This window comes from Papio anubis, chromosome 12 (assembly GCF_008728515.1).
Source record: "Papio anubis isolate 15944 chromosome 12, Panubis1.0, whole genome shotgun sequence".
Classification (NCBI taxonomy): Eukaryota; Metazoa; Chordata; class Mammalia; order Primates; family Cercopithecidae; genus Papio; species Papio anubis.
In genome coordinates, this window is record NC_044987.1 from 118,167,802 (window position 1) to 118,192,797 (window position 24,996).

Genomic DNA, 24,996 nt, shown 5'->3' on the forward strand with positions numbered 1-24,996 from the left:
GCGAGAGCTGCTGGGGAGAGCTGCGATGGGGGCCTTTTTTTTTTTTTGACACGGAGTCTTGCTCCGTCACCAGGCTGGAGTGCAGTGACGCAATCTCAGCTCACTGCAACCTCCGCTTCCCGGGTTCAAGTGATTCTCCTGCCTCAGCCTCCCGAGTAACTGGGATTACAGGCATAGGCTAACACGCCCAGCTAATTTTTGTATTTTTAGTAGAGACAGGGTTTCAGTATGTTGGCCAGGCTGGTCTTGAACTCCTGACCTCAGGTGATCCACCCGCCTCGGCCTCCCAAAGTGCTGGGATTACAGGCGTGAGCCACCGCGCCCAACCTTGATGGGGGGCCTTTATGCGGAACCCTGGTGGGTCACAAAGGGATGAGGGTTGGGGGGGCGGGGCATGCATTAGGGAGATGGCCCCAGAGGACCCCTCCCGGGGAAGATGCTCAGCTGCAGGGACCCCTGAGAGAGTGCAGGTGACATTCAAAGGCATGTGTGGTCATGGGTGGGGTAGGAGATCAGAGAAATGACAGGGAGGCTGATCTCTCCATTTGTTGGAACGATGTGATTGTGTGCTGTGTTCGAGGATAGTGAGTTAGTGGAGAGGGGACTCCTGATGCGTGGGAGAGGCCACAGCTGCAGGAATGATTTCCTGGGGAGGGGGCGAGAGGAGAGGGGACCCGGCCTACAGTGGGGGGCTTGGCCAGCTAGGAGCTGGGACGTCACCAGGAGGAGGCGCAGAACCAGGCGTGGGTCAGCCAGGGACCTGAGGGGGGAAGGTGACGCTCCCTGGCATCCTCTTACTCCTTGATAGCAGGAGGGTGTCAAGCACTGGGGCTGAGGAAAGGAAGAGGGATTTGGGGTGGAGGGGTTGAGGGACAGGAGCCCTTATCCCAACCGAAGTAGAATAATGAGCTGTGACTATTTTCTAGTAAAAGACAACACATACGTGAAAACTGGCCACATCAGTGGAGATGCCCGGCTTCTCTGCAGTGATATGAGCTTCAGGGCGCAGGGGTGAGTGGGGAGGTGGAGGATGGGGGAGAGTACGTGTCTCTGCCACCCCTGAATCAGGGGCTGGCACACAGTGGTGCTCAATACATGTTTGTGGCTTGGCCCCTGGATTAGGCGCTCTGCAGCGTACTCCCTGAACTCCCGGCCCTCCTTCCCTTGTCTCTGCAGACGGAGTGAGTTCAGCCGGCCTGTCGGCTGGACGGGTGGGCACCGTGTCTGACTTGATCGCTCTGTCTGTCCACCCGGTCCCTAGTGTGAGCTGCACCGTTTTGTAAGGCCCCTGCCACTGCGCAGACCTTGGTGGAAGTGAAACATTCCACAGGGATTCGGGCCGTGAGAAACAGCCCGAATTTCATATTCTGCTGGGAGAAAGTGCAAGCAACACCCCCATGATCTTATCAATATCCTGCCAGGCAGCAAGCCTGACTACCCAGACCCCTCACGCCCATACCTGTAAGCACCCCAGCCTGTAAGCACCCCAGCCTGTAAGTACCCCAGCCTGTAAGTACCCCAGCCTGCAAGTACCCCAGCCTGTAAACAGTGGTGGGCTCTGGCATCAAGCTGGTCGCCGACCTCTGCAGGTTTTTACAGTGTACCTGCATTTCATGTAGAGCCTCCTCTCTCTCTCTCTCTCTCTCTCTCTCTCTCTGTCTTTCTTTAACCCTCACCTTCCCTTTAAAAAACCAAACACGAGTCCAGGCACAGTGGCCCACACCTGTGATCCCAGCACTTTGGGAGGCCGAGGTGGGCGGATCACGAGGTCAGGAGTTCGACACCAGTCTGGCCAATATGGTGAAGCCCCGTCTCTACTAAAAAATACAAAAATTAGCCAGGCGTGGTGGTGTGTGCCTGTAATCCCAGCTACTCGGGAGACTGAGGCAGGAGAATCATTTGAATCCAGGAGGCAGAGGTTGCAGTGAGCCCAGATCACGCCATTGCACTCCAGCCCGGGCAAGAGACCGAGACTCCATCTCAAACAAAACAAAACAAAACAAAACCTAACACGTAGTACCATGCCTGCAGGTAGCAAATGTTCAACAAAGACTTGCTGACGGATGAATGAGTGTGCAGACCAGCAGGTTATACCCTTGGCTGGTTCCTGTAGGGGGCTGAAAGGTGGCCCCTAAAGATACGTCCCTGTTCCAGAACCCGTGAATGTGACTTATTTGGAGGTAGGGTCTTTGCAGTTGTAATTGAGTTAAGGATCTCGAGATGAGACCATCCTGGATGATGCAGTTGGCCCCTAATCCCAGTCCTTGTAAGAGACACACACAGGAGTTGCCTAGTGAGAAGAGGAGGCCTCATGAAGACACAGGCAGGGACTGGGTTTATGCGGCCACATCCCAGGAACGCCTGGAGCCACTAGAAACCAGAAGCAAGGAGGGGTTCTCTGGAGCCTCGGGGGGCGCACGGCCCTGCTGACCCTGCTTCTGGGTTTTGGCCTCGCGACCATGCGAGAGGAGCTTTGTGCTTTAAGCTGCCTGGTCTGTGCAGCCACAGGAACCTCCTGTGGCCCCTGACACGGGCGTGCCCACCGTAGAGAGCAGAGTGTCTCACACCATCGCCACACACTGCTCACTGGGGGGTTGATCCTGGACTTGGGAGAGGGCAAGTTGAAGCCCACCCACAAGACACCTTCCCAGCTGAGCCCGGCACAGCAGGAACAGCTGGGACCCGGCCCCAGGTGGCTCTGCTCTCAGCCTTCTCTTCCTAGGAAGGGTACAGGGGTATCCAGGGCCAGCCAGGGGGCACCGTGCCCAGCACATCATGAGCACTCAGAGTTTATTGGCTGAGTGCCTGATGGACTGACGGACAGATGGACTCCTGGTGGGGCCCCAGACTGCTCAACCCTCATCCGGGGTCACACGGTTCCCCTGAGTGGCTCTGGGGCTCTGTTAGAGGTTCTGAGCTTGAGGCTTGCTCCCGATCCCCATCAGAGCCAAGAGAAGCCCCGATTTATGCTAACTCCTGCCCCCCAGCACTAATCAATGATGAACGAGACCTCGAGGAGATACTGCAGTGGGGGGTAAGTGATCATTGCTCAGCCCATCAACGGCCGCATGGCGTCAAGGGGTGTTTACGACGTTCTAGTGGGCTCAGCGCTGCTTTGCTTGGCCACTGGACACATCAGAGACCGTGGAGAACCCTGGGAGGAGAGGCGTTAATAACAGCGATGGCCCCGGGTCCGGACCCGTGGAAGTGAGCATGCACAGTCCTGAGACGGAGCACCTCCTGAAATTTGGGGGTCTTGTTCTTATGACCACAGTTATTCGTGTTTACTATAGAGCACATTGGAGACGCTGGATAGACACTCAAAACACCGAGAAAGAAAAGTTGCTCATAATCTCACCACCAGAGATAATTACTTTGGGAAGAGGTTCCTCCAAGCGTTTCCTGTGTGTGAGCTTTCACGCTTCGGGTCTGTGCGTGGCATGCTTTCATTCCCCAGTTGCTGGGTTTAAAATATTTCAGATTTTTAAAGTATTTTCTTTTTTCTTTTTTGAGATGAAATCTTACCCTGTTGCCCAGGCTGGAGTGCAGTGATGCAATCTCAGCTCAGTGCAGCCTCCGCCTCCCGGGTTCAAGCGATCCTCATGCCTCAGGCTCCCGAGTAGCTGGGATTACCAACGTCTGCCACCACCTGACTAATTTTTGTATTTTTAGGAGAGACCGGGGTTTCACCTGTTGGCCAGGCTGGTGTCGAACTCCTGACCTCAGGTGATCCGCCTGCCTCAGCCTCCCAAAGTGCTGGGATGACAGGCGTGAGCCACCGCGCCCAGTCTTTAAAAGTATTTTCTATTTCCACTGCCTTATGGCCAATAACGGAGCCTGATTTTTAGAATGTGTTGAGGATTGTGTGTGTGTGTGTGTTGGGGAAAGCACTAGGTTGGAAACTGTCCTCTCGTATTCAATGTCAGGTGAGGTTTCTGATAGACAATCTCTCATGTTAACTTTTAGGATTCCTGTCCATTCCACTGAAAACACGGAAACGGGTTCTTTCCCTTGGCTAGTATGACATTGTCCCTTTCTCCTTGGGCCATAAACATCTTTAACCATGACACAGATAAGATGCAAATACAGTCATATTTTGAAAGGTTCCCATGCTAAAGAAGAAAGAAGGTCTGCCCCTGTCTTCCCCCCACCCCGGGTATCACCATAAATCCTTGAAGATTTTTTTCTGTGCATTTACCTATAAATGTATGTTTTTTAACATAAATGAAAGCACAGGGCCTGGTTGTCTCATAAGCTTGTTTTCTCAAAAACAAACTCTGTCTTCTTGAATTTAACTTGTCTGACACTTCTCCCTGCTCTGCTGTCACACTGAGGTGGCAGGTCCCAGGGCTGGTGACGTGAGCTCATCCGCGCTTTGAATGTCTGTGAGGTGGGTTTCATTATCTCTGCTTTATCTGGGTTCAGAGAAGCTGAGATGCTTGCTGGGCTACCGGCCACCCTGGCCAAGCAGGAACTCCCCCCCAGGTCCCACGGGTGCAAAGCATCGCTTCTGTCCCCCATGCTCTCCTGCCTTCACCCAGATTGCAAAAAACAGGCCTCTCACCTGTCCTGGATGCAGTGTGTGGTCCCTCAGCGAAGGTGGCAGGTGCCTGCCCACTGCAGAGCTGGAGGCTTCAGCAACCACCTAGGCCCAGGCCCCTGAGCCGCTCGCCCTGTTCTGGCTCTGGCCCGAGCTGCCTGCTTCTCTCCCACTGGACAGGGCTGCCCCCAAGCTCAGAGGAGCCTGTCCCCGGGATCCCCTGCTGGTCTTCGCTGGGTTCCCTCTGAGCAGAAGGCCCTCAGGTTCGGGCCTGAGGTATAAATGCAGGATGGGTGCCTGCCCCGCCTGCCAGGGCCTCCGCACATGGGTGCCGCGGTGCTGGCCCAGAAGAGCCGGCTCAAGGCTAATGGACCTGAGCACAACCCCACGGCCCCCACAGGAGACAGCCTGGCTGCAGTGAAATGGAGGATGAGGCCGGGGCCTTTGAGGAAAGGCGATACCTCCCTTCCTGAATGCCACCGGGGATGGCCGAGGAGACCTCACAGCATTAGTGAGACCCGCCGTGGGGGGTCCAGGTGAGGCCGTGGAGGACATGGGGGTTCTTGTGGGCTGGGAAAGGCTATTACAGCCACCCCCAACTGCCTGCCTGGGGAGACGCTCTGGCTAATGGACTCACTAAGGATGCTGCCTACGGAGGGATGGGGAGGAAGGAGAGCTGGGCCTGGAGCCCAGGATCCTACTTCCAGTTTGAGTTCCGCTGCTTATGAGTTGGGGAACCACACCATTCAGGTGACCTCTCTGAGCCTCAGAGTCCTCACCAAAATGCCTGTCGTCCCTCAGGGCCTCCCTCCATTCCTGGAAAGAAGGGGAGCTCACACACATGCCACACAGGCCGACGGTAGGGCAGGCCTTTCCCCACACCAGCCGAGGCCCCCTTCCTGCCTGGCGAGTGAAGAGTTCTGATGTGTCAGTCCCCCAAGGGCAGGATGGAGGCCGGCGTCTTACCCGTGTCCCCTGGCCTGCGGGGGTACTGGCCTGGAGCAGGTGCTGGGTGGGCCGTACGGGTAGTGCAGCGGATGGCTGAGTCTCTAGGAGGGTCCTCGAGCTAGCATAGTGTTCATTCTCACTGCCCCGCCCTGCAGTGGAAAGAGGTATAGGCGTGGGAGATGCTGGGCATCTGCTTTGAACAAATGTGCATGAGGAAAGAAAAAGCGAGGACCCCAGACATGGAGGCTGGTCACAGAAGTGACTCTAGGCAACTGACTTGGGGACAGTCTTAGGGGCGTGGGCTGTGCTGCCTCTGCAGTGATGGTGAGGACTTCCCTGGCCTCTTTATTCTATGTTTGCTCTGCTGGGGCTACGGTGCCTGTCTCTTCTCCAGGAGGGGAGATCTTGCCTGAGAATGGGCCAGGACCCCAGAGACAGAGACAGACTGCTCAGAAAGACATAAGCTTCCAGAAGGTGGCAGTTCTCACATTTTTCATGCCTTCTGTGCCTAGAACATTGCCTGGCATGTAGAGATGCTCGTATTTTTTGACTAATTGCTAGCTGATTGACAGAGTCCCCAGATCCAGGCACCTAGATCCAGCTGTTCTTGAAGCCCATCTTTGCCTGGACTTTTTAGTAATAGGAGCCAGTGCATTCTGTGTGTGGGTGTGTGTGTGTGTGTGCGTGCACGTGCACATGTGTGTGTTTCAATGGCGTTTGTGTGTGTGTGTGTGCATGCACGTGCACACGTGTGTGTTTCAATGGGGTTTGTGTGTGTGTGTGTGTGCATTGCACACGTGTGTGTTTCAATGGGGTTTGTGTGTGTGTGTGTGTGTGCATGCATCGCAGGCGCATGTGTGTTTCAATGGGGCTCAGGTGTGTGTGTGTGTGTGCATGTAACTGCACACGTGTGTGTTTCAATGGGGTTTGTGTGTGTGTGTGTGTGTGTGCATGCACGTGCACACGTGTGTGTTTCAATGGGGTTTTGTGTGTGTGTGTGTGTGCATGCACGTGCACACGTGTGTGTTTCAATGGGGTTTCTGTCATTTGCAACAAAGATTCCTGACCAGCGGAGAAACCAATACCTAAAAGAGGCAAAGAGGCTTATTGCAAATACCTGCCTTTACATGTGCAATTGACTGGGTCCTGGTGGGATGACACCGTGAGGTTGGTAAAGTCCCGCTTTCTGCATTGGGCCACATGTGTCAGGAGGCAGCTCAGCTCTGCTTCCCCAGGCCTTTAAAGAACGTGTGACATCAGGAGTGGTCCCCACAGATGTCTTATCTGAGGCTCTCTCGGGGAAGAATCTGCTTTCAAACTCATGTGGTTGTTGGCAGGGTTCGGTTCCTTGCTGGCTGCCAGGCTGGGAGCCTCTGTTTGTTGCTGGCTGTTGGCCAAAAGCTGCCTTCAATGGCTTGCCGTGGGGGCCTCTCCAATATGGCAGCTCACAACACGGCAGCTGGCTTCACTGAAGCCAGCATGGGAGAGAGTCTGCTTGCAAGGTGGAAGTCACGGTGCCGGGCAGCGTCATCAGCTTTGCTGTGTTCCATCGGTTAGAAGCAAGCCACTTAGTACAGCCCATACGCACAGGCAGGGGATGACACGAGGGGGAGGCGGCATCGCTGGGGGCCGTCTTGGATTCTGGCTGCCACACCGGTGGGCTGATTGAGACCCCCCTTATGCTGCTGGTTTCCTGTCCAGCACAGAATATGCCGCAGACCAACAAACATCGTGTGTTTTTGTTCTTTCCTTTTCCTTTCCAAGTGGGAATTTAAGAAAAAAAATGCTGTTATTTCCTTTTTCCTTTCCACTGTGTGTTGTGTGTCTGGAAAGTGACCATCTTTTGGCCAGAGGGCACTGCTGTGGCCTGAAGGGGGTCTCCCCAAAATTTGTATGTTGAACCCCCACCCCCCTGTACCTTAGAATGTAATCATATTTGGAGAAAGGGTCTTTAAATGGTTAATGATGTTAAGATGAGGTCACCAGGCTGGGCCCGAATCCAATCTGACTGCAGTCCTGATAAGAGGAGGTGAGGACACAAACAGGCACAGAGGGACCACCCTGTGAGGACAGAGGGAGAAGGTGGCCGTCTGCAAGCCAAGGAGAGAGGCCTCGAGAGGAACCGGCCCTGCCACACCTTGATTTTGGATTTCTGGACTCCAGGACTGAGAGAAAGTAAACTTCTGTTGTTTCAGTGCCCCCGCCAGTCTGTGGTATTGGTGAATTGGTGACAGCATCCACAGAAAGTACTACAAGTACCATTCAAAGAGGAGGTGTTTGTGGCTCTGACGGAGGGTGGCGTGAGTAACACCCAGGGCCTGGGCTCGGAGCTGGGGAGGCAGGCCCTGCAGTTGACTTTGGTCGTCTCTGTTCTGTGGGGAAGGAAGGCATTTTATGTTGGAAATCACACAGCCACAGATTTTGGGTGGGAGCATTTAAAAATCATAGGTAGGAAAGAAGTGGACACGTAGAGGGTGGACTGAGGGGAGGAACGTGGTCAACATCTGCTGTTTGCCTGCCAGTTTATTTATTTATTTATTTATTTAGACAGAGTCTCACTCTGTCGCCCAGGCTGGAGTGCAGTGGTGTGATCTCAGCTCACTGCAACCTCCGTCTCCCAGGTTCAAGGGATTCTCCTGCCTCAGCCTCCCGAGTAGCTGGGATTACAGGCGCCCGCCACCACGCCTGGCTAATTTTTGTATTTTTAGTAGAGATGGGGTTTTGCCATATTGGCCAGGCTGGTCTCGAACTCCTGACCTTGAGTAATCCACCCACCTTGGCCTCCCAGAATACTGGGATTACAGATGTGAGCCACCACGCCCAGCCATGCCTGCCAGTTTTACCTCGGGTGCACCTCTTCCCCGTTTTCAGTCCACTGAGCTTAGGTGGGGCGACTGTCACCCCCTGTCCCCCATCCCTGCCTCCAGCTCCCAGGAGGGTGTGTGCCCCTGGCCTGGCCAGTGTGCTTGATATCAGGACTTCAGCTGGAATCCCCAGGAAGGGGTGCTCTTTCTGCTGGGATTGCAGAATTTGTAGGAGATGAACCGAGAACTGCTGCTTACCTGCTATTTAGTTTTCCATTGAGAATAAATGGAACCCAGATCAAAGCAGGGATGAAAACAGGGAAAGGAGAAGTGGCCTAGCGAACATCATTTGTGGCCCTGGATCCAGCTGTGTCCGAAGCCAGAGTCACTTCTGGAACTTTCTGGGTATGTGAGTCAGTAAACTCCCTTAAATACACACATACCTCCCAGCTACCCCACATGCCAAAGCTAGATGAACCTGGAGTTTCTGTTACTTTCCACCCAGCGCCCTGTCTGATACACTGTAAAAGTCTGCCTAGGACACCAATCTGTAGTGGCAGAAAAGCAGAGATGGTCCACCCAGGTGGGGGCAGGGGTGTGCCTGAGGCTGGACCGACCACCCAGTGGTGCCAGGGAACGTTGGGGGGATGATGGAAGCGTTTCTGCGGCGGGGATGGAAACATTCTGATGACATGGGCACATAAACATTTGTCCAAGATAATTAAACTGTATATTAAATGGGTCAGTTTTATTTTATGTAAATTAGGTCTGAATTCAATTAATTAAAAAGACGTTTAAAAAAACCTGCGTGAGCGGGGAAGCCTCCTCTTCCATGCCAGGAAACTTGGCGCTGGCACCGTGACTCACCCGCGCAGAGTTTTCCATGAGTTTTGAGTTTGTGAACTGTGCCCTGTTGTTTTCAAGTTCTCCAACTGTCAAGCCCCTACTGGCTTAAAAGGGAATGTTTTTGCACTTGCGCTCTCAGTGGTTTTGGTTTGGGACGGTTCTCTGCAATGTGTTTGCCCAGCTTTTTGACCTTGCCACCAGCCCGTCGAAGGGCACATTTCCCAGGACTGGTCATCTCCCTGTATGCTGAGGGGCCGGGCCATAGATGGACCCTCATTTCCCTGCCCTGCCTTCTAGATGAGGCCCTGGGTCCTGCCGAGGAAGGATGGTCCTGGCTGAGGATTCCGAGTCAAGCTGTGCGGATGTGAAAAGATCCTGGGGGCTTAAAATCCTGGCATAAAATATAAAATTCAAGTTATCTGAAAACGACAGTTGGCAGGGGATCCGGGAGAGCTGGGTGGATGCCGGAGAAGCGTTCCGTTTCCTTTTGTGAAGACGGGAGACAGAGACGGGAGAGGCGTCAGCGTTCAGGCCGTTTGCTGAGTGTCCCCTGAGCACCTCGTTCCCAGTCCCCTCTTTGATTCAGACACCTACAGCCTGAAACTGAGCTGTTTCCTCCATGGGTCTCCACAGAGTGTGGATAGGTCTCGATGGCCCATCTGGGTTATCCTAGGGCTGTGATGGGCATGTCCAGGCCACTCCATGCATCTCCCCAGAACCCCAACTTCCAGTGCTTTGCAGACGGGAGATGGAAGGTCAGAGAGCTGAGCCTCCAGGACAACAGGAAGGCCACTATGGGGAGTCCCTGGATGGTGATGTGGGCCTCCAGCCAGGGCCGTCCACCAGTGCGACTGACCTTGGATGAGAAACTCCATTCATGAGCCCCCACTTCCTCAGCTGAGGCTGACAGTATGGGCCGTGTAGCCCTGCATGGACAGTCAACAGAAAACCTACATGCAGCTCTTGGCCAGCGGCCACTGCCCATAGTATGTCCCCAAACAGCGGATCGGTGCTGGGAACAAACCACTCACAGGCACATCCCTTCTGCACTGGCCACTCTGCTCCCTGCCCTGAACGCCCGACCAGGGCAATCAGGCATACTGACCGCCGCCCCCTGCCACTGCACCAGCTCCTGGAGGTTGGTGCTGTAACCGACTTATCCAAGGAAACTGAGGCACAGCAAGACTGAGGTCCCATGGCTCATAGGTGGCAGCCCTCTGCCTTCCTGAGACTTGCTCTTGACTTTCCAAATTTGGCCTTGCTTATCCCTTGCATCGTCTAAAAGAGCAGCTTATTTTTATAGAGATAGTGGGTGGCAGGAAGCACGGAAAAGTGGAGAGTTCTGCCCTGCCTGGTGCCCCCATCCCTGCCCCTTCACCCCACCCTTCCCACATACCACATGGCTGTTAGAAGTCGGCTTTGCAACCCCAGGGCAGCCCTGACACTCTGGTCCCACGCCCCACTCTCCATTCTGTGACTTGCTGTGGATCCTCTTCCCAGAGCTGTGGGATGGAAATCTCCCCCGCAGCCTCCGGCTCCTCCCAAGTCCACTTTAATAATTAAATACCAAAGGAAGGAGGAGGCAAGTGGTGGAGAGCGGGCAGTTCCCGCTCATCTAATCATCTGTGCAGTCTCCCTCCATTAGCACAGAGAATGAGGTGGTCCAGGGAGGTGCAGGAATCCTCCTGGGGCTTTGCGGGGGGATGGAGGGGAAGAAAGCTTGTTCCCTAGCAAGACTGCAAAGACTTGCACCTGAGAAGGGCCAGAGGTTGGGGGAGGCCCAGTTCCCGGGGTTCACTTCTGTCCCTCCCGCCTTAGGATCCATCAGGGCAGATGCCTCCTCCTAGAGTCGGACCCAGCCTGTTCCTGACCTCCAGGCCCTACTACTGGGTGAGGCGTCCACCTGCTCACCGGCCTGGGCTCTGAGCTGTTGCAGCTGCACCCAGGCAGGGAGGCCCCTTCCTTCTAGGTCAGCAGCTCCCCACGAGGGCTCAGGGCTGGAGTCCTGGGGTGGGGACTCCCAAAGAAGAGGTGAATTTGCAGGAACTGGGATGCTCTGGGCCCTGAGGAGAAGCCAGGACCCCAGATGGCCCCCCAGCCACCTTCAGGACAGGGACGTGCTGCTGCCCACTTGTGTAGCTAGGATGCCTGAGCTGGTGGGAGCTTTCACCACTGGACGAGGACCCAGCCCTGCCTCCTGGTGTGTCTGCTCAGGGTCCCACCTGGCTTCTCTGAGTCCCTGGAAATGACCTGTTGGATGTGGTGGTCTCCAGCTCTGCTCTTCCGGGATCCTCTGAGCAGTGCTGGGGAGGGCAGGACTTGGAGGATGGCAGGGCTTTTTCCGGGCACTGGGAAGGAGCAGGTGGGGACATGCGACCTTCATCACCTAGAGGTCCTGGAACCACTACAACTGGGCCACACGAGATCCCCTCTTTTCATAGAATGGTGGCGTTGCTGAGAGGACCTGGCCAGGATTGTTAGAAAGGGGAGCATGGAGGAGCAGTGGGCTGAGTGGGCAGGAGGGCAGTGGAGGTCAGGGTGGCTGGGCAGTGAACCATCAGGGCCATAGACTTGGGCAGTCAGCCCACCGAGGGCTGGACCACTTCACCAGGGGCAGGCCGAGCAGGCTCCAGGGTCTGCAATCAAAGGCCAGGTTCCAGGCGGTTGGGTGGCTGAGCCTGGCAGTACTGCCCATGCCTCTACCCATTCCCACCTGGAGCTCGGAGTTCAGAGTGCTGCCCGCCTGCCCACTCCCGGCTCTCCTCTGCCCTGCTCTGCAGAGCCCAGCTCTGTCAGCCACGTCTCCTGACTGGGGGCGCCAATACCTCGGCCATGATCTCTCTCCATGGGACCATGGGGTGAGCAGGCTTGCCTTAAGGCTTGTCTCAAAGGAGCCAAGGTCCTAGGCTGCACACCAGGAACCCAGGACGGGGCCCTTCTGGGGGCTGACCAGAGGCAAAAGGGCCAGAGAGGTAACCTTCTAGCCTGGCCCTGGTTGGGCTGTCATCTGGGAGGGTGCCCAGCCTATCGCTGGGCTGTAGAGAGGTGTCTGGGCACTGGGAGGCTGGCTCAGGGATCCCAGGACGGACAGGGGCATCCCGAACAGGGACAACAGGAGGAGAGGCAGCAACCCACTCGATGGAGCCTCCGGTAGACACAGGCAGGATCAGGGCCTGGTGTGGAGGAGGTGAGAGCGGAGGCTCCCAGAGGCCATGGGGGCCTCTGAGCTGAGAAGAGGCAATGGGATACGCTGGCAGAGGACAGCCTGGCTGACCACAGCTCCCTCTGGCAGGGAGTGGACAAGCCACAGGAACAGGAACATGGGCGTGTGCAGCCCCAGCCCCAGGAGGAGGCCTGAGAGCAGAGGAAAAGAGCACAGTGTGCGGGAGAGCTGGCAGGGGGTGCCACCTGTCCCGGGACTCTGTGCCCTTCCTTGGGCGTCCTCACTGTGGGAAACGGAGACCCGGGGTATGACCATGGGCATGAAGCCTTCGTGGCTGCAAGTTAGGAAATGTTTATTGATATACATTTTACTGTCTTTTATAAAACTTCCTTTGGCTACATTGGGCCACTGTGCACCATAGTGCCAGTCCCCAGGTGGCCAGGGCGGAACCAGTGTCCACTTTCGGGTGGGGGCTGGAGCCAAGAGGCTGTCCAGGAGCTGCCCAGTGGGTCCTCATAGCCTGCGGGATACCTTGAGTGCTCCCGGAGGCAGCCCCGGACTGGCCCGCCCCAGAGTCAGAAAAGGCAGGTCAACGACCCAAGGCGGCCAAAGGTCCTTCCTCTCTCCAGCACCTTGACGTGACCAGAAATCCCCCCCATCAAAGTCACCAAATGACTTGACCGAGGGCAGGGAAGTTGTCTGCAGAAAGACTGAGCTACAAGGCATGTGAACCAGAACCTTCTTCCAGACACCGTTTCCTTCGGATTTGTTCACCGATGCTGCCTTGAGAGGATCGAACCTCGGGAACAATCCCGAATGGCAGGGACGAGCTGCTGGCTTGGCGCTGGCTGGGACACGGTCAAGGAGGGCTGACCCAAGAGGCAGAGGTGGCTGGGCTGGGTGACCACCTCCTCACATTTACCGACCAGCCTGGGGCAAGGAGGGGCCCCACCACCTAGGGGCAACTTCTGTACAACGGGTCTCTAGGGGAGCAGAATGGCTGAGGGAGCCGGGCAGGGACCACAGCGTCTGTTTGCAGGTGGCTGCCCAGTCTTCCAGCCACCCATGGAGTCCCCAGCCCAGGGAGAAGGAGGCCCGAGGAGAGGAAACACATGTTTCTTCTCCTTTGTGGACTCAGAGGCAGGTGCCCATCCCTGTCCCAAGGCAAAGGGTCCCGGAGGCTGCTTCCTGCCCCTGCCTCCTCCAGGCACTGGGCTCTCAGGAGGCGTTCCCCGGGGGGCACTGCATCTCCATGGTGACCGTGTTGGGCGTGCTGCCCCCGGCCTCCCCCAGCTCAGCGCCGTCCCGCAGGGCCCGCTGGAAGACCACCCTGAGCGGCTCCCACAGCCGCTGCGACTTGTCCCTCCCGGCCAGGAAGTAGACGACGGGTTTGGCGCTGCTGTTGATGCAGATGCACAGGTCGGTGACGTACTCGGGGAAGGGGGCCGGGATCTGGAAGACCCAGAAGAGGAACCAGTCGATCCCTAAGTAGATGGAGGACACCAGGAAGACGGAGACCATGGCCAGGATGACATGGTTGAGCTTGGCAGAGCGCTGGCGCCGTCGGGCCCGGCACTCCACGTGCAGGATGAGGGCCAGGCAGGGCAGTACCATGAGCGGGCAGCAGAGCAGGAACAGGAGGATGCCCAGGAAGATGTCCATGTGCCTGCAGGCCGCGCCCGGGGCCCCGCGGCCCAGGAACACGCAGAAGTAGTTGTGCAGGCAGGTGACCAGGAGGGACAGGACCCACAGCAGGGCGCACACCACGGCTGACAGGCGCTTGGGCCGCCGACGCCAGTACCAGGAGGGGAAGATGACTGACGCGCAGCGCTCTGTGCTGACGGCCGGCAGGAGGCTCACGCCGGTGAGGAACATGCACAGCCCCAGGACTCGGCACACGCTGCGGATATAGTCGGCAAACGCGCCCAGGAAGCCCCCCGTGTTCAGGATGGAGAACACCGCCTTGCTGAAGAGGTAGCCCACGTCGGCACTGGCCAGGTGCAGGAAGTAGATGGAGAAGGGGTTCCTCTTGATGGAGAAGCCGAAAAACCAGAGGACCAGCCCGTTGCCCACCAGGCCACACAGGCAGAGAAGCAGGAAGATGTAGTTCATGACGGCCGGAGGCGGCAGCATTGTGATCTGCTCGATGGTCAGGAATCCCCGGCTGTAGAGTTCCGGGGCCTCGCTCATGCCAGGGCACATCTGCACAGTGCAGAGGGGGACACCTGTGATGCCGGCTGGTCCCCACCCGCAGATCTGCACCTGGGACCTAGCGTGGGAGGCTCCCGATTAGGGACTTGGGGCAGGGAGGGGGTCTGTAGGGCAGTGGCTGTGGAGCAGGTAACTGGCTGCAACTCTATTCTCAAACATCCCGACCCCAACCCATGTGAACTCTCTGTCCCAGAGTCTTGAGCTAGCAGCACAGAATGGCGCCTATAGGAGTGGGGGTAGCACCAGACAGTGCCCAGGAAGGGTGTCAGGCTGCCCACCGGTCAGAGTAGACTGTCCAAAAAACATCCAAGTCACACAAGAAAAAAATTGCAGAGCCTTTCTTTCTTTCTTTTCTTTTTTTTTTTTAGGAGTCTCACTCTGTCGCCCAGGCTGGAGTGCAGTGGCGTGATCTCGGCTCACTGCAACCTCTGCCTCCCAGGTTCAAGCGATTCTCCTGCCTCAGCCTCCTGAGTAGCTGGGACTACAGGTGCATGCCACCACGTCCGGCTAATTTTCGTATTTTCAGTAGAGACGGGGTTTCACCATGTTGGCCAGGCTGGTCTCGATCTCTTGACGTCAGGAGATCCACCTGCCTCAGCCTCCCAAAGTGCTGGGTTTATAGGTGTGAGCCACCACGCCCAGCCGAGCCTTTCCATTTTTAAGAAGATCAAAGAGACATGACTCCGAAACACAGTGATAGAATCCTGGATTGCAAGAATAGTACAACGCCCACCAGTACTTCACCTCAGTTCAGTCATCCTTAACCCTTCACCACAAGTGCTTTCTCTCTATCTCTTGACAGATAGACTTTTTTCCCAGAAAGATCTGAAAATAAATCCAGAATCCTGGATTATAGGCTGGATCTCAACAACTGCGGGAAAGGATATGGTTGGGATCACTGGGGAAATGTGAGTATGGACGGTGCAGAGATAGTGGCATTGCATCACCGTTGCAGCTTTTGAATGTGACAATGTGCCATGGATACGCACATTTTCACTATGTGGCTGCAGGAATGCCCTTGTTCTTAGAAGATACAGGCTATTTGGGCGTCAAGGGCTTGGTGTCTGCAATTTCCTTTCGTTTGTTTGTTTGTTTTTGAGACAGAGTCTCGCTCTGTCACCCAGGCTGGAGTGCAGTGCGCGATCTTGGCTCACTGCAGCCTCCGCCTCCCAGCTTCAAGCAACCCTCCTGCCTCAGGCTCCTGATAGCTGGGATTACGGGCACATGCCGCCATGCCCCGCTAATTTTTGTATTTTTAGTAGACACGGGGTTTCATCATGTTGGCCAGACTGGTCTCAATCTCTTGACCTCAGGTAATCTGCCTGCCTTGGCCTCCCAAAGTGCTGGGATTGCAGGCGTGAGCCACTGGGCCCAGTCTTGCAATTTACTTTCAGATCATTCTGGGAAAAGGTCTATCTGCCAGGAGATACAGAGAAAGCACTTGCGGTGAAGGTTTAATGATGGCTGAGCTGAGGTGAAGTATTGGTGGGTATTGTACTATTCTTCCAAAATCTTGCAAGGTTTCAAAAAACACGAAACTATTTGAAGAAATAAAATCACTTGTAAGTTACATTTAAAGAAAAAACAAAAACAAAAACAAGTGGACCTCGGCCTTCCCCGAAGCCGGACCCTGTCCTCTAGTGGGATGAGAGGTGGCTCCCTGATGAGCCAGGGTTGCCCTTGGGGTTTCCAGATTGTGGGAAAGTCCAGGGGTCCCTGGGGTGGGGGAGAGGCAGCAGCTGTTTATCAAGCTGCAAGGAAGCATTTCGATACTTTAACCGTTGGTGTGGCTGTAAGAGTGCATCCCAGTGGAGTATCCGTCCTGCCTTCAGCGTCTAGGCATCTGTATAAATGCATGCAGGTGGGCCAGGTGCAAGGAATAGATGAGGGGGGCACAGTGGCAAACCCGAGAGCCCCTCTCAAGAGTGAAGCGGGCGGCCTGCTGTGCTCCAGCCGGTGGGGGCCAGGGGTTGGGTGGGCTGGAGTGGCTGATGGTCCTCCCCCGCTCCCTGAAGAGAAGCCTGAACTCTAGACTGGAATGTGAAATACCCGATCTTTAAATGTTAACATTTAAACACGCTGTGCGGGCCAAACAACCCATCTCTCTACAGGCCGGCTGCTGTTCTCAGGCGGTCCCCTCCGACCTCTCCTCCCAGAGGCAAAGGCTGCCTGCCTGGAGAACGGTCACTCCCCTTCCCATATCCAGCGTCTCCCCCACAAGCCTGGCTTCTGTTCCCACTGCTCGGGGCTCCCTAACAAAACAAAAGACAAGGTTATGAAGGCAGGATCCATTCTGCCGCCTTCAGGTGACTCCCAGCTCCAGCAGAAAGCTGGGTCCTGAGAGACTGTTCTCGGGGTTGGACACCCTGTTGTAAAGGGAGGAAACTCCCAGCCTGCTCAGGTCAAGGGGAGCCTGAAAACAGGACTGGAGGCGTTAGCAAACCTCTGGGGAGACTCTTCGAGGTCAGGGCAAGCACTGTAAGGGGGCCCTGCTCCCTCCCTGCCATTCTCTAAATGCATTTATCGACTCAACCTCTCTGCCGGTCTGTTCGCCCCAAATCCCACTCCTTAGCTTCTCTTTCCTGTCCTGGACACGCTTCTGGGTTGGGGAACTAGACCATAGGATCTGGTGCCCAAACAGGCCCAAGAGGACCAGCTGAGGCGCTGGGAAAGAGCTGGGCTTCAGGGGGCTGGATGGAGGCGGTCAGCTTACTCAGTGCCTCTTGCACGCATGCATGCTGGAAAAAGTCTGCAATCCCCTCCTCGGAGTCAGGGGGGAGGCCGGGTGAGTCACTGGGCGTGTAGCTGCCGTGACCAGCCACATACCGCCTTGTAAAATGCCTGCTCTGGAGCCCGGCCCCACCCCGAGCTCTGCCTTTGCGCTGGGAGTTTCTGCAGACGGCCCCACCCCACCCACCAGTCCAACCTCTGCCTCCTGCGGCCGCCACTCCACAGCGGTCACTACGGGGAGGAGGGAGAGGGCCCGAGGGAGAGGGCCCAAGGGTGTGGGGCCGAGATCCCGGGGGCTGGGCTGGAGTCCCCACTCTGCTCCTGACCTAGGGGCTAATCCCAGTCAAGTTACTACCTGGGTGTAAGCCTCAGTTTCCTCAAATGCAGAAGAGGATGGACAGGGATTCAAGAGATCCTTCCAAGTTGAGAGCGAAGGAAATCCCAGACTTTTCAAGGGACTCAGAGAAGTAGGGGACTAGGCTGGCTGAGGGTAGGAAGAGGGTCAGCCTGGAGGGGTTGTCAGAGTCTCAGGGTGGGTGACTCATGACTAATGGACCCTGGCCTGGGGCAATACTCTCAGGGTGGCCCTCGGACCCGCAGGGCTCCACGGAACACATGACATCAGGGCCACCTTGGAGTCAGCGTCCCAGGGCTTCCTGGCCCGCCTGGATGTAGTAAGTAGCTGACCGCCCCACCTCTGCAGGGAAGAGATGAAACAAGACCTTGCAAGGATGCTACAAGGCGACCCCAGGGTCAGCACAGCGAGGGACCTTGAGGGTGTCCAGTCCTGGTGCTTGCCTCACTGATGAGGACAGGAGGGTAGGAGGGTCCAGGGAACTGGTGCCCAGCCACATAGCCCAGAGGAGCCCACTGCCCACTGTGGGTCCAGAGCTGGAGAGTGGGGCCAGGAACTGGGGGATAGGGGAGGAGATGCTGGGCTGGGTCTGTCCCTCCCACCCACACCCGTCTGGGCAGGACCGGGGCCCTTCACCTGTGGCACTTGCCTTGTCCCTGTTGCCGGGATGGGCCTCCCAGGAGCAGTTTCCAGCCATCTCCAGGCCTGGCGCGTCTGGGTCCCTGCTGGCAGCTCACCGGTCTGCACACCCACCTGGCGGAAGCCCAGAGAGAGGGTGGACGAGGGCAGCAGGGACCCCTCCCCTTCCTGGACCCCCATGCCTAGGCCCACAAGGCCTGCGGTTCTCAGCTGTCACCTTAGAGGAAAGGCAGTCACCCCACTCCCTCAGAGGCAGGGGCGTTGTGGGACTGTCCTGGTGAGATTCTGGAGGTCACCCCTGTGGCACAGCCCCCTCCTGCCTGTGGACTCCGCGTCAGCCCCACTGCAGCTCACTGGAAAAGCAGCCCTCCTCTCCTTTCCCTCTTCTTGTGGGAGTTCTGGGGCCAGGCTGCTTTTGGAGACATACATGTATTTACCCACACACATTTTTGGGGCACTTCCTTTGTGCCCTGCCTGGTATGGGACACGGGTTTCCCAGCAGTCGGCCCCAGAAGGAGGAGCAGGGGAAGGGGGAAGAGGGATCATTTCTGGCAGGGGGGACCTGCTGGAGGAGGAGGGCTCCGGCTGAGCCTGTGTTTGGAACATGCTAAGGCACCTGGCCTTTCCCCTACAGTGCCTGAGAGGCAAGACAGCCCGGTCATCAGCGTCACTGTCACCACCACTTACCCTGCCAGCCGGCCTACACCCATCATCTGGTTTGGTCCTCATGACCAGCTGGGGGCCAGGTATCCTCACGCCCCTTTGATGGGCGCTCCTGAGCTTACAGGGTGAAGTCACCTGCCCAAAGACACACCCAGAGCCATGCCGTGCCCTGCAGCTTTGCAGATCTGTGTCTCGAGCAGCTGCCGTAGGGAGGGGCTGCTGGCCTAAGGAGGGGAAGCTGCACCCACCCTAGGGTTGCCACTGGAGGCCTAGGGAGGGGGGCGACCCTGCTGGAGGCCGGTCCACCTTGGCCGGCCAGATCTCATGGGTCTGCCTGCCTTGGGTCCTCTGGAATTGATCCCTGTCCCCCAACCTGAGCTTCCCCCTTGGAGGAAGTTTCTCTCCGTGGAGCCCTGTCCCCCTTCCCCGCAGAGAAGCATCTATTACTCCCTGCTGTACTGGGGGGTAAACTGAGGCTGTGAGCGGAGAAGGGACTTGCTGGGCACAGCTCGGGTCGCAGGCTGCCGGGCCCCTCCTCTCCCAAGGGGAGAGCTAGGCAGCCCGCTCGGCTCAACTCCCCGGAAATTCTTTCCTCTGTGCCGCGCGGGTCCGCCCGGCCTCAGCCAGCCACGCGCCCCCGCCCGCCGCCCACTCCTCCCGCCTGGGGGCGGGCCGTGCCCCTTGCCTCCGCGCCCACCATTGGCTGGAAGAGGTGGCCGTCTGCGCGTGTGGCCCGCCCCCTCTTTAACCCTTGGCCTCCCGGAGCTGGTGGCGCAAGTGCAGCCCCAGGGGCCGCTCGCAGGACCCGTCCCATCCAGTGGCCTGGGTCCCCTCGGCCCCGCGCAGCCGGACCGCGCCGCTCTGGGCCTTCAAGGGGCGTTTGCGGGCACCTGTGCCTGGCCTACGGGTGACTCAGCCTGGGGTCTTCGGGGTGCCCCATGTGCCGGAGTGAGCCAGTACGTTGTGATGTGTGTGCATTGGGCTTGCAGATAGCTGGTGCTGTGACCTGTGTGTCTTTAGTCTCCCTCCTTGGACTCCAGTTGGGCCATTGTGCCATTGCCACAGACAGGCCGTACCTTCTCCACACTCTGGGGCCTGTCCGAACTTTCCTGCCCTGCAACCCCAGACCTACCACCTGCCCTCATCCTTCCGGGCGCCTGGTAAGAGCCCCCCAAGCTCTCTCCATTGCCCTTACTCTTTTTGGTGGCCCTTCTGGACACCCGCCACCCCAGGTCTGGGCCCCCAGCCTTGTTTCCAGGGATGTCCTGACTCACAGGAGCCTCATCCATTCACCCCGGCCAGGCTAGACCCCAGCCACAGCCAACTAGTGCCCCAAAGGCAGTGGGCTGGGGCCCCCCCACGCTGCAGCTGGGCATGCAGTGGGGGCCCCCAGCTCCCCTCTCTACCATCCGCTTCCCTCCATTATGTGGGTGTCCTGTGCGTTTGTCCTTGTCCTGCCAGGGACAACCTGAAAAGCAATTTCACTCATGCACAGAAAGATCTAGAAGCCAGTGGACCCCAGATGGACCATATTAAAGGACATGTGTGTGACACGTGTATGGGGCGAGCGTGTGAGTGCATGTGTACGTGTGTTCCTCTGGGTGGGATCTGGGCTATGACAGAACTAGTGTCTACTGAAGCTGACTCAAAAAAGCTGCCAGCGCAGCTCACACCTGACCCTCCCCTCGAAGCAAGCCCAAGGGTGGCCTGGCCACCTGTCAGCCTCCTGCAGCCTTGCCCGCAGGAAGCTCCTCCTGTCCCTTCACCCCTACCCCACCATGACCCAGCCCCGACGCGCCTGGGGCTGTCCCAGCCCCTTTCCTTAGCCGCTTGGGCTGCCATCAGAGGGGCCTGTCTCGCTCCCGCTCCCGAGGCACAGAGCCTCTGTTTTCCTCACTCCAGGCCTGAAGTGCCCTGCTTAACAGCTTGGATTGAAGAGGCTTGTCTGGGGGGACTGAGACCTTGCAGATCATTCCAGGAACTGCCTCCATCCAAGGCCAACAGCTTCATCAGGCCGCTGGCCTGGGAGAAGGTGGGACTGCAGCTCCAACATCCTGTGGCTGCCCACACGAACCCCCCGTGTGCACCCCAGGGCTGAGAGCAGGGGGAGCCATCTCCCTGTGTGTGGGACACTGCCTGCTGGGTGTTCCCTTCCAGCCCCTCTCCAATGCATGCTGGAATGGCCAGTGAGGTTGGGGGAGGGACCAAGAGGGAGTCCTCGTCCCCAGCACCACAGAGCAGGAGCTGGACAGTGGGGCTGGGGGTGAGGCCAGCTGGGAGGGGTCAGGTCCTGCCACAGGAGGGAGACTTTTAAAGTTCCTCCATGGCCCAGGAACCCTGGAGCCTCAGGAGTTGCAGGGGAGCTTCTCCAGTGGGTGACAGCCCCTCTGGGGTCTCAGGGCTCTCTGCTTGGGGCCTTAGGATTTCTGGGAGCTGCCTGCCCTGACAGCGTCCACCTCTCTGCCCCGACGGTGCCCGCGTCATTTTCCTTCCCTGCCTGGCCCTCACCCTGCAGCCCCGGTTGCTGGAACACCCTCCCCTGGTCCCTGGGCCCCTGGAGCTACCTGCAGCTGTCCTGGTCCGCAGAGGCCTCCTTTTGTGGAGGGCTCTTCCTGTGGCTCCCGCCTCCGGCCGACCGACCCGCCGGGGCAGCAGGCCAGCGCCGAGCACGGCCGGAGCCTCGGAAAATGCGAGCTCAGAGTAGAGCCCTCGCCTGCTGGAAGAGATGGCTTTGGAAGCAGAACCCGCCCCAAACCCAATTCCTGGCCCGGCAGGAGGGGGAGGGGAGGGGAGTAGGAGGAGGGGCTGAGCAGGGATGAGGCTTCAGGAAGGAATGCCCCGCTCAGGAGCCCCCCCAGAGCCCCACCGGGAACTCATCCCTCCGCCTGGTGACGTCACGTTGGCCCGAGCACTGCTGCCCGAGTCCAGCTGTTCATCTCCCTCGCATTCTGCTGCTCGGTAAGGCTGCCCAGGAGAGGGAGCACCGGCTGTACACTTGCCTGGTGCCTTTGGTCCGCCCCCAGTGGGCATTTCGGGGCAGGCTGGCCCAGGAGGGGCTAGGCCCCACCCCGTTGTTTTAATTTACTCAGGGCTGATACAGAGCGGTGGGGGGCAGCAGGGCGAGGGCTCCATGAAGGGGCAGCGCAGAATTGGCAGAGGTGGGCAGCACCGCCCAAGCGGCACCCCTCCCCCCTCCCACCCGGGACTCGGCGTGGGCCCCCTGGGGGCTTATGGAACCAGGAATTCCCTTTTCCCCAGCCCTAATAGCAATCAGATGGCGCAAGTGGAAAATCACGGCGCTCGGCGAGCAAGCTGGAAATTGGCGGGCTGTGGTGCCTGGTGCCTGTGCTGCTCTGCAGGAGGATGAGTCAGGCCCCCTTCCCCATTGAGCCCCTGGAGGGGGGAGTCCTGGAACGCGTTCATGCCTGGGGCACTGAGCATTGGTAGGGGTGGGGGTGCAAAGTGGGGGGTGCAGGAGCCAGCAGGTGGCCAGGAGGAGGGGGTGATGAGAGGGCTCCCCTCCTGCCCTGGGCCAACTTTCTCAGGGTCCAGGAAGCCCAAGGGAATTCTGAGCTTTCCCAGCAGGAGCGTAGTGCCCAGACTGGGAGAGGTGTGCCTCTGTGGGCTTCTTGAAGGGAAACGAGAAACACAGCTGCCTCTGCACCTGCACTGGGAGCTGCCCGCCTCCTACTCGTCCTGCCCACGTGCAAACCTCACCGTGGAAGAGGGAGTCTCGCGCTGCTCCCCGCATGACCCAGCTGGCCTCCTGGGGTCTGTTTTTCAGGGATGGGCTGAGGAGGGACTCTGGGATCCTGGAGGCTCACGGGCCATGCCTGAGGCTGAGAGAGAGGCTGGAGGCAGCAGGCAGGGTGGTGACCCGTCCCCTCTTCTCCAGGGCAGCCAGCTGGGGCCCAGCTGGAACATTTGTTTACATGGGGAGGCCGGGGGAGGCTGAATCCCGGCGAGTTCCAAGTGTAATTGCATTTGGACACTTAAAAGGAATTGTGTGAAGTGGGCAGAGGCTCTTAAGTCCACCACCTTATTTGGTATGGAAATTTGTTTCTCTCAAAATAAGCGAGAGGCGCTTGTAAACGGGAAGGTCGTCCTGGCCTGGGTTTGTGGAGTCCCCTTACTGTGGGCTTGGTGTATCCGGCTGCTCTGACGCAGTACCACAGACTGGGGGCTTATCGGTGCAGGCGTTTCTTCCCACGGCTCCGGGGGCTGGAAGGCCAAGATCAAGGCACCCACAGATTCAGCGTCTGGTGAGGACCCAGCCTCTCACTGCGTCCCCATGTGGTGACCCCTTTCAGGCAGGCGAGGAAGCTCGATGGGGCCTCTTTTAGTGGGGCATTAATGCCATTATGAGGCCCCACTCTCATAACCTGCTCTTCTCCCAAACGCCCCACCTCACACCGGAGATTAGATGTCAACATATGAATTCAGGGCAGTGGGGCAGCGGGGCAGGGGCAGGGGGTGGGGCCACAAACGTGCAGTCTGCAGCAGCCACCCTGGGGGTCTCTCCCCGCCCTCCGGGGGAGTGGTGGGGTGTGTGTGGGGGGGTACCTGGAGGTCCAGTGCAAGGAGTTCCCGTGCTGCCTCCAGGCTTGGGTGACCTTGGACAGTTTTCTTTCCACTGGGGACTTTGGTTTCCTCAGCTGTCAGATGGGAAACGGTAATGACCCACAGGGTTACAGCAAGGAGGGATCGGACGCCCGGAGGAAGAGCTCTTCGTGCACCTCAGCAACACCGCTCCCTGCTCCAGGCGTCCTGCTGGTGCCATTCCCTCCCAGCGAGGCTCAGGGCTCTGGCTGACGCTGAGAATGGGGTATGGCCCCTGCTCGTCCAGCCTTCACTTTCTGAACAGCCACCACTTGCCGTCAGGAGTCCTCCCCTGCCCTCCCAGTAGAACGTTGTTTTTAATCATCCTCTGCCAAGGGCCTCATGGTCCTATGCCTCTCCCCATGTCCCCTCCTGAGGTTGCAGGCCTGGACCCTCCTCTGTTGGGGAGGTTCTTGGGGGAAGGAGACCGCAGAGATGTCTCCCTGCCAGGTGCTTCTGTTGCCTACGGTTGCTCTGCTGCTCCCTGGACAAGGGGGCGGGTGTGAACCAGTCCTTGTGGCCCTCTGCAGCCAGCACCATCCTCAGTAAAGATTGCAGATATTTCCTGAGCACTGCTGGGTGCCAGGCACTGTGGTCCGCACTGATGAGCAGGATAGGCGAGGTCCCTGCCCTCCGGGAGCTGATGTCCAACAGAGAGGCAGACCAGGTCAAAGGAAACACAGTAAAACGCACCTGTGATGAAGAAGGTGTGCAGGGCCATTCGGCTGGCGTGGTGGCTCACACCTGTAATCCTAGCACTTTGGGAGGCTGAGGCGGGTGGATTGACTGAATTGAGGAGTTCAAGACCAGCCTGGCCAACATCGTGAAACCCCTTTTATACTAAAAATACAAAAAATGAGCCGGGCATGGTTGCACACACCTGTAGTCCCAGCTACTTGGGAGACTGAGGCATAAGAATCACTTGAACCTAGGAGGTAGAGGTTGCAGTGAGCCGAGATCTCGCCACTACAGCACTCCAGGCTGGGTGAGAGAGCGAGACTCTGTCTAAAAAATAAAGGTTGAACCAAGGCCTAGCTGTCTTTCCTAATAGTGAAAGGGATCCCTCTCCTTCCACTCTGTTCCCCTCCTCCACTAGGCTGGGCCTTTCTGTGCTGGAAGGTGCATCTTGGGAATCTCAGGAAAAGTCCACATTATCCTCTGTCCTGCATATGGTAGACCATTCATTTGTTAATTTGTCCATCTGTCCATCTATCCACCCACTCATCTACCCACCCAACTACCCATCTACCTACTCATCCACCATCCATCCATCCATCCATCCAATTCATCCATCCATCCATCCATCCATCCACCATCCATCCATCCATCCATCCATCCATCCATCCATGCATCCATCCATGCATCCATCCATCCATCCATCCATCCATCCATCCACCATCCATCCATCCATCCAACATCCATCCATCCATCCATCCATCCATCCATCCATCCATCCATCTATCCATCCATCCATGCATCCATCCATGCATCCATCCAT

The 24,996-nt window shown here is 57.6% G+C and overlaps 1 protein-coding gene and 1 long non-coding RNA gene across 8 annotated transcripts; one reads left to right on the forward strand and one right to left on the reverse strand.

Annotated features, from left to right (window-relative positions):
• The first annotated feature begins 251 nt into the window (after positions 1–251).
• LOC108581869 lies at positions 252–6,022 on the forward strand. The gene is made up of 3 exons (XR_001894684.3): positions 252–470; positions 927–1,011; positions 3,967–6,022. It is a non-coding gene; the product is annotated as an uncharacterized LOC108581869 (long non-coding RNA).
• A 6,610-nt stretch (positions 6,023–12,632) lies between these two features.
• MRGPRF (MAS related GPR family member F) lies at positions 12,633–23,049 on the reverse strand. Of its 7 annotated transcripts, none has more exons than XM_031653788.1 (3): positions 22,617–23,049; positions 18,247–18,350; positions 12,633–14,503 (listed from the first exon to the last, which is right to left on the reverse strand). In XM_031653788.1, exons 2-3 carry the CDS (start codon positions 18,292–18,294, stop codon positions 13,520–13,522), a joined length of 1,032 nt encoding a protein of 343 aa, XP_031509648.1. In that variant the 5' UTR covers positions 18,295–18,350; positions 22,617–23,049; the 3' UTR covers positions 12,633–13,519. The 7 variants fall into 7 exon arrangements, with proteins under 7 accessions (XP_031509648.1, XP_017803665.2, XP_017803668.2 ...); XM_017948176.3 differs by lacking the exon at positions 22,617–23,049 and adding an exon at positions 18,924–22,035 and having other exon boundaries at positions 18,234–18,350; XM_017948179.3 differs by lacking the exon at positions 22,617–23,049 and adding an exon at positions 18,924–22,022.
• Between the last annotated feature and the right edge of the window lie 1,947 nt (positions 23,050–24,996).